We start from the raw sequence: 8,768 nt of genomic DNA on the forward strand, positions 1-8,768 counted from the left end.
GGGAATCTCCCCCATCTTTCCATGGTCACCGACAATCAAATGATGGTGAAGGCACACGCATATGTAAGGGTGGTGCAGACCACCCTTACATATGCGTGTAGAATTGCAGGGAAATGGGCAGGCGGTTATGTCAGCTGTCCGCCTCCCGCACGTGTGTCACTGACACATCAGCATGTGTACGCCCAGCGTTTTCATGGGAACGCCCAAGAAACACCGGGCGCTCACATATGCTAATGGCCAGGTCGGCACCTCATGCCCCTCTCCACCCCCCGCTTGCAAGGCGAACAGACTTTTTGCCGAGTTCGCACACACCCCCAGTGTATACACGTTCGCAGTTGCAAAACATCGTTTTTTTGTGCAAATTCGAGTCAACCAGAATAAGGGCCTATATCCAAATTCTGGAGAGCAAAAGTTAAGAACAATTGGAACCTAGTGGAACTGAAACGAGACGTCAAGTCTATTGCACTAAGGTGTTTGGGTTTGTAGCACATTACTAAAGCTCCATATACTGTACCAATTTAAGCATAACTGACCTTACAGAATATATTAGGAATGTAATTCCAGCAGAATATAGAATCCTTAACTCACTTTGTAATATCAGTCAGTCTGAACATTGCTGGCAATTGGAAAAATATAGATTCTCCAGATCTGTCTCTGTATTTTATCATCTTAATTACCGAGTCGGCTGTACGCTCATTTTTGCTCTTGCAAACAGTAAGATAGTTTCCATCAGAGAAAAAGGAAATGTTTGGCTTGCTGGAAGTAAAGGCCCCCATACACTATGAGATTTGTCTGACCTGGAAAATTGCATCTGATTTCCCCTGAACTTCCCTGGCAGCTTCCCAGGAGGCCTACATACAATTTGACACTTGACGTGCCATTTTTTACATCCAATTTGCATCAGATAAATCACATGTGATTTATCACATGTGATTAATCACATGATTTATCTGACGCAAATTGGATGTGCCATGAGATTTATCTGATGGGATGGCTCTAGGGAGTGGCCTGAACAGTGCTATACCTTGCAGGTATTACTGTTCTGAGAAAATGAGAATGGCGGTATATGTATATATAGTATATAACGGAATCTGCTGCGCTATATAAGACACTAACGGAATCTGCTGCACTGTATAAGACACTGTAACGGAATCTGCTGCACTATATAAGACACTATAACGGAATCTGCTGCGCTATATAAGACACTATAACGGAATGTGATTTTGATAAACATATACATAAATTGAGGATTTGCAATGCCCTGATTATTTACCAATAAGGGCCGTGTGCTTTAGCACGATCACTTTATTTCCACCACTGACCCACCCCATCGCCCCTATGTGTGCTCCTGCCCGATCCCTCTAATTCCACCAATGTCCCACCCCATTGCCCCTGTGGGTGCTCCTGCCCAATCCCTCTATTTCCACCACTGACCCATCCTTTCACCCCCCATGTGTGCCCCCACTCCTGATCCTCCCAACCACCACCGTGTGTGCCCCCACTCCTGATCCTCCCAACCACCCCCGTGTGTGCCCCCACTCCTGATCACCCCCATGTGTTCTCCCATACGACCCCTGAACACCGCTGTATGATCTCCCACCCTTATCCCTCTATAACCACCCCTGACACCACCCGCGGGCCCTCCTGTGTTCTCACCCTCCACATCATCCTGGAAGCTGAGCAGGCTGGCCGCCTTGGACCGGCCAGGCTCTCTGGCCGCTTTCAGAGGCCGGGCCGGCTGCAAGCCTGCAACCCGTTGTCGTGCTGCTGCAGCCCGGGTATGAGAGGCGGGTGGATCGGCTAGCTGATGGCGGGGTGCTTGGCCGGGGGCGCCGTCTCCTGCTCCCGCGCTTCCTTACATTCACCCGCCGGGCCTTGCGGAACATGACGGCGGGGACAGGCGAACCGACAGCCGCCGCCAGCAGCAGCAGAAGACAGCACTGAGCGATTCGGAGGAGACTGGTGACAGCGAATTTAAATGTATCCCAATTCTGCATCCCCTGCACCCTGGGGTATCTAACAAGCAGTGCTCCGTCACCTCCGGGCTGAATTCCAGCAGCGTGCGGTGTCTGCGCGGCTCTCTGTGGACTCCCGTGTGTTAAATTCTTCTAACACTGGAGTCTACAGAGAGCCGCGCAGGCAATCAGGTGCCGTACACTGCCGGAGCTCATCCCAGAGGCGACAAATGTGACAGCACTGAGCGGTAAAAGTGCTCCACTGCTTCTTTTACCGCTCAGTGCTGTCACTACATTTGTGACAGCCTGACAGGACGCTGCGGCTGCTTCTCTCCGGCGGCCGTTTCCCGTGACGTACACGCACTGCTGGGGGGGTCCAAACATATAGATGTATCGGATCTGATACATCATGGGTGCAAAAGCACCCACGATGTGCCCATGATGGGTCAGATTCCGATACATCTTATGTTCTGCAGGTCCGACGCCCTGATCCGATGTGATGCGCACGGGACCGCGCATCAGATCAGATCAGATGTCAAACACATGCGATTTTCGGCCGATTTCACCCGATTTATCGGCCAAAAGGGCCGAAATCGGGTGAAATCGGCCGAAAATCGCATAGTGTATGGGGGCCTTAAGTTTGCAGTCTGAAGTATTACTTTCCTGGCTACAGTATTCAGAGGTCACATTTACTGTATTCTTTGTTAAATATTCTCAGTCTGCTTTTTACATTACTTTAAAAACTGTAATAATCTTTGTTAGGGGCATTGCATGGATGGTGTAATGGTTAGCATTACTGCCTCACAGCGCTGAGGTCATGGGTTTGATTCCCACCATGTGTTATATATACGGGGCAGTACGGATGGTGTAATGGTTAGCATTACTGCCTCACAGCGCTGAGGTCCTGGGTTCTATCCCCACCATGGCCCTTATTCTGATCGGTGCGGATATTCCCGAATTCTTTCGGTGCGGCCCGCACGCATCGCTGTGCGGCAGCGTGCGGCCATCGTCCGTAGAAACGCCCACGTGTCCTCCGCATTCGGACGGACTCACTCTGTAAGAACAGGGCGTGTGTACGGACGACATATAAACCATGCGTGTGCGGGGGAAACACTCCGATTCTGCACGGTCTGACTGCGTATGCACGGCCTTCCCGCGTCAGAACGGACGCGAACCGGCCACTACGCACAGATGCGGTGTACTTCCGCATACAACAAGACTACTGTTATCAGAGTTCCCACATAGATCACATGACACACTTATGCAATTAGCAAACCACTTTGAGAACAGATTGTTGCTCCTGGTCATCTGTTATTTAGCTAATTGATCCTTAAACACTTACAAGCACTATACATTAACCCTAACATTCCCTATGGGGATAACAATGTTATCTACCCTTTTGCTGTGTACATATCTAAACATCCACATGTTTGTGTGTTAAAAGCTTTTTATACTTTTAATGTTAAAGACTAAAATAACACACAGACAACTTCTTAAACAAGTGCAAACTTTTATTCAAAAATTCAAATTATTAAATAAAAAAAAAAAAAAAAAAAGGACCCCTATCACTGGTCCAGCAGCAGGACACAGAGGTCCTCCACATGGGCCGTCATCCGCCTCAGGTCCTCTCTCAACCTCATGAGAGCCCCTCTCACTCCCTGGGGTGGCTCCTGGTAATCTGTGTGCATGAGAAAGGGGGTACAACATTAATTATGCTACTCACGTACACCTTGTACAGTCAATCCTAAGTACCTACACCACAGGTCTTCAACCTGTGGCCCTCCAGATGTTGTGGAACTACATGTCCCAGCATGCCCTGAGGTTTTTTGGCATGCTCTTATAGGAACAAATGTGGCAATGCATGTTGGAACATGTAGTTTCACAACATCTGAAGGGCCAAAGGTTGAAGACCCATGACCTACACCATGCGAAATCATACATACCAAAAAAACCTTATCCACTCTTGTATGTTATGTCATCAAATATATGATCATGATGCTGCCACCACACCCACACACTTGTGTGACATATACATTTCACAATCTATATATCAAAAACACAACCACACTTGAGGATCACTCACACTTGTCCTGGCCAAAGACTCCTCACTCAACTCAAAACATACACCCACTACAACATGCCACATTGACCCATACATATATACCTGCATGTTACTGCTTAATAGCTAAACTGCATGATAGCTAGATAGATATATAGATAGAATAGATAGAATAGATACCACAGGAAAATGCTCGGCTACTTCCTCTGCCCATTACTTCATGATTCCTTGTCACATTTGACACATAGGTGAAAGGGCAGAACTTATCCGCTTCCATCCAACTAACAATTTCTAAGCTCAATCCATCATACATAATACCTTACAAAAATACATGACAACAACACGGGCACACTGGCTAGAGGGGGGCCCATGCAAACTGCCCACATGGGACTCCAGTATAAATCAGGCCTGCCCATATTCCATTGAAGTGTTTTTGTTGCTTCTATACAAAGAGCATCCATAAATTAACACTCATCACCTACATGAGCATCCAGATTGCACGTTAGCAGCATGGGCCTATAAGACCAAAGTGTGTCTGTTGTTTTCCATTTTTTGGGACTACTCTTTACTATATTATAGGAAAATTGAATCAGCTGTGCGACATAACAACCTGTACCTAACTCACTAATGAAGCATTATGTCTACTTACCCCTGGCAGGCAGCTCGACCAGGTCGTCCTCCTCCACATTGGGAGGTGGTGGAACATCCTCCAGGGGTAGGGGCACCTCCTCCTTCTCCACTTCCACCTCCTGCCCGACCTCCTGTGCCTCCTCTGTATCCTCCTCTGTCACATAGCTCTGGTCCTGTGACTCCTCGTCAATGGCCCCCGCTTGTCTGGGCTCCTCAATGGCCATCTCCTCATTGGCCACCTCCTCTGTGGCCTCCTCATTGGCCACCTCCTCTGTGGCCTCCACACTGGCCACCTCCTGGGCCTCCTGACGGGCCTGTCTTGCTCTCTCCCGTGCTGTGGGTTAAACATACAAAATGGGTGAGTGTCATTTCACATTGAAATAACTCTAACAAGTACATCTCATAACCACAATATATATGTGTTATATATCACACATATAGTATATGGCTTTTCTATGTCATAAACTCCCAATTGACCTCATGTAATATTAATATTAAATAATGTTAAAATGCAAACACTCAATGGGCTAGATGCACTCGCCTTCAAAAGTGATACAATGTAGAGTGATAAACACGCAGCCAATCACATCCTTCCTGTCATGTCACAGACTGTACTTGTAAAAGGCCAGGTAGGAGCTGATTGGCTGCCTGTTTGTTCATCTCCATTTTAAAAATTGTGAAGCAGACCAAATCCTGGCCTCTGTCAATTATATGTATTTGCACAAAATACTTACAGCGTTGCAGACGCCGCCTCAGAGCCTGCAGACGCTCCGGCTCCCGCCTCCGCAGGTCGGACCATCGCCTCTCCAGTTGGGCGATGGTCCTCCGCACATGAGTGTGGGCGAATATGCGGCGCCGGGCCGCAACATATGCCCGGCGCTTATCCCGATTGGTGATAAAGGGGCCTGCCTGCCCCAGTCTCCTCTCCATCACTGCCACCAGCGACATCAGCTCCGCAGTGGAGAAGGGCTGTGCTCGCTGGTAGGCAGCCATTTTAGCAATGGCACAAATCATACAATCATGTGCTGTCATTGGTTGGTCAGAGTGATATTTGGTATTAACTTTATTGTTCATTTGTACACTAACAGCGTGTATGCGCCCGAACAGACGGCTAACCCATTGCATCGCACCCCCATCCTAAACACACAGTCTAAACTAAGATGTAAACACATTATATATAATCTATAACATTCACCAAACATGGGTATAAGCACCAGGTGAAATAGTCTGCATCACTAGACACTAACACCTAACTCAACAAGGTAGTAAACAGCTATTTTATAATGAAAGCTATGCAACAGAAACATAGCAAATAGTGGCAGACCTTTTCCAAAAATTAGCCCATGCTGCCATGTGTACACTTACCTTCTACTGGCCCCTACTACAGAGGTGGAATGAAAAGTAGCTAGCATCCAGCCTGAATTTGGAGTGCTTTCACATGTGATTTGGATGCTAGCACTGATTACTTGTGGCTAAGTGGTGGACTGGATTGACATATGGAATGGGTAGTGTCAGTTGTACTACATAGCAAACAAGTGCACAGTACAGAAGTACATTCAAATATACATTGCATGTATGACCTCAGTTGTATTTGGTCATTGGTGTTGGAATCTGCATTTTGCAAATAAATCTGACTTACTGAGTTTGCCAGGTTTTTAGAAATATTTCTCTACACCAAGGGGCGGGACGTATGCGCCGCACGGTTGACGCTGGCGTACGGGACGCGGCCGTACGGAACGCAGGTTGCAGCTGATTAACGCCAATTACAGAAATAGTATTTAAAGTTGACCTAGAAAGGCAAACAGTTGTTGCTAACATGCCAGGCTCAGGCTCAGAGGAAGACCAGGTGGTGCAGAATCTCTTGGCACGCATGGAGGCCAACACCACATATGTACCCCTCAACCCAGAGGACCGAGCTGGCCCATCAACATCAGGCCAATCAGCAGCTGGGCCATCCTCAGCAGAATCCTTGGGAACCCAGCAGGTGGCTTCCCAACAGAGTAGCCAGCCCAGCACTTCAGGTACAGCAACCGGTGCCCGTGGCCGTGGCAGTGGCAGTGCCCGTGCCCGTGACCGCAGTGGGGCAACACGGGAACCAACAACACGAAACATGGCATTTGAACCGCGGGAGCTTGACATCCTGGTGACCCGGGCACGTGATTTAATTGAGTGTCCTGCGGTGAAGTTGACACACACAAGGAGATGGAAGATCTGGGAGGAGATAACGGCGGAGATTAATGCAGTGGCTCCACAAGTTCGTCAGACGGAGCACGTTAAGAAGAGGCAAGTACATGTGTGTAAAATTTGAGTAGGACAAGTCCAGTAATGTTTACATTCAATATTAGATGGAGTTGGCCAATGGGTGTTCACGTTGCTTGGACGCACAGACATGTAGGCCATGACATTGAATTGATAGTTATTGGAGGGTGACTGTTTTTGTGGTACTTATGTAATATCTGGGCTCCCGTTTTTCTTATGAGGCCGCGTCCCCTCGCGGGGCTCGCTGCGCTCGCCACGCTTCGGGCACGGTGGCTCGCTGCGCTCACCACACTATATAAAATCAACTCCATGCGTAGTTGGATAGTAGGGGTATGAAAAAATGGGGAGCATTTAACATGGGAGCCCAGATAATACATAAGTACCGTTTTTGTATCTTCTAAGGATTGGTTTGAAAAAAGAATATAAGTACGTTTGGTGTCAGTAGGCACATGTTGTATTATGTTTCAGATTGCAATGGGTGCTACAGCAAACATGAGGCGTTACATGTATTAATATGTACACTTTGATTGCAGGTGGCACGACTTCAAAGGCAACCTCAAGAAGAAATTGACCGAGCGGTGGCAACACAGCCAGACCTCTGGGGCTGGCCCCATGCCTGGCAAGCTGGAGCTCACCCCCCCTGGAAGAGATGGCCCAGTGCTGTATAGCAGTGGAGGAGGTCCGGGGGGTGAGCACTATAGACAGCGAGTCCCCAGCGGAAGTGATGGCTTCTACTCTTGAAGGTAATTATTTGCCAGGCCATAAGTAGATGTTTTAAATGTTGCATGGAATGTGTGGTAATTTGAATTTTCTTGTTCAACAGCATCGCCACCGCTTGGTCAAGATTCTCTTGAGGAGGTTGTGGAGTCTGTGCCACCTGGCCCCAGTAGCAGGCCCGTGCAGCAGCTGCCAAGATTGTCTGCGGCTGAATTGTCCATGTGGGGCCGTGTGCTGGATAGTATTGTGCAGCAGGGAGAGTCGGCATTCGAGCGGGTGCGTAGGGCCGAGGAGGTGCTGCAGGGTTTGACCACCAGCCAGCAGAGTATTGCTGAGAGCCTGCAGGCTATGAGTGCCAGCCAGCAAGCTATGGCTGGCAGCCACCAAGCTATTGCTGGTAGCCTGCAGGTGCTGGCTGATCAAGCCCTGCGGCAAAACGACCTCCTCCTCCGCCATAATGAACTTATGGTGGAGCTAGTTAACAGCAATAGGGCCCTAATGTCACCCGCTTCGGGTGCATTACCAACCTCATCACTCCCTGCTGCCAGAGGGGGAAGAAGATCCACCCCCTCACCAGCATGTGCTCCACATGAGCCACCATCTGACTCTGGCCGTGGACGAGGCAGAAGAGCTGCTGCACGTGGCAAGGAGCCTGCCAGGGGCAAACGTGCTCGCAAATGAACTTGTGTCCCCATTAATCTCCTCCGTTATGTCTTCCCAAATCTTCCATTGAGCTGTGTGTGTCAGCATCCTGTGTCCAAATCCGTGCCCAGGGTCACCACTTTTGCCCGCGGTTCAAATGTCATGTTTGGTTCCTCTGTTGCCCTGTTTCAGTGTGCTGAACTTGAAGTGTTGGTGCTGTACTTTTGTTGTGAAGCCACCTGATGTGTTCCCAATGATTCTGCTGTGGCTATTTATTATTTATTATGTAATTTTTGTCCTGGTATGGTACCATTTGTTTTGTTATGTATTTTCAATTATTGGCAAAGTTTGTTTAATAAATGTTATTTTGGCCCCACAAATGTCTGTATTAATTTAGACATGCAGAAATGGCATGTGTATTAGTATTAATATTATTAAGTTGTGTGCATTATTTGCAGTGTTAAAGTGTGTGACAAGTGCAGCATGTAATGTTCCCTTTAAGCTGC

The 8,768-nt window shown here is 48.2% G+C and overlaps 1 protein-coding gene across 1 annotated transcript; it reads right to left on the reverse strand.

Annotated features, from left to right (window-relative positions):
* Positions 1 to 3,461: 3,461 nt before the first annotated feature.
* Positions 3,462 to 4,994, reverse strand: LOC146036504 (uncharacterized). Its single transcript, XM_083160488.1, has 2 exons — positions 4,664 to 4,994; positions 3,462 to 3,633 (listed from the first exon to the last, which is right to left on the reverse strand). Exons 1-2 carry the CDS (start codon positions 4,866 to 4,868, stop codon positions 3,521 to 3,523), a joined length of 318 nt encoding a protein of 105 aa, XP_083016614.1. The 5' UTR covers positions 4,869 to 4,994; the 3' UTR covers positions 3,462 to 3,520.
* Between the last annotated feature and the right edge of the window lie 3,774 nt (positions 4,995 to 8,768).

This window comes from Crinia signifera, chromosome 9 (genome assembly GCF_055691185.1).
Source record: "Crinia signifera chromosome 9, ASM5569118v1, whole genome shotgun sequence".
In the NCBI taxonomy this organism is placed as follows: Eukaryota; Metazoa; Chordata; class Amphibia; order Anura; family Myobatrachidae; genus Crinia; species Crinia signifera.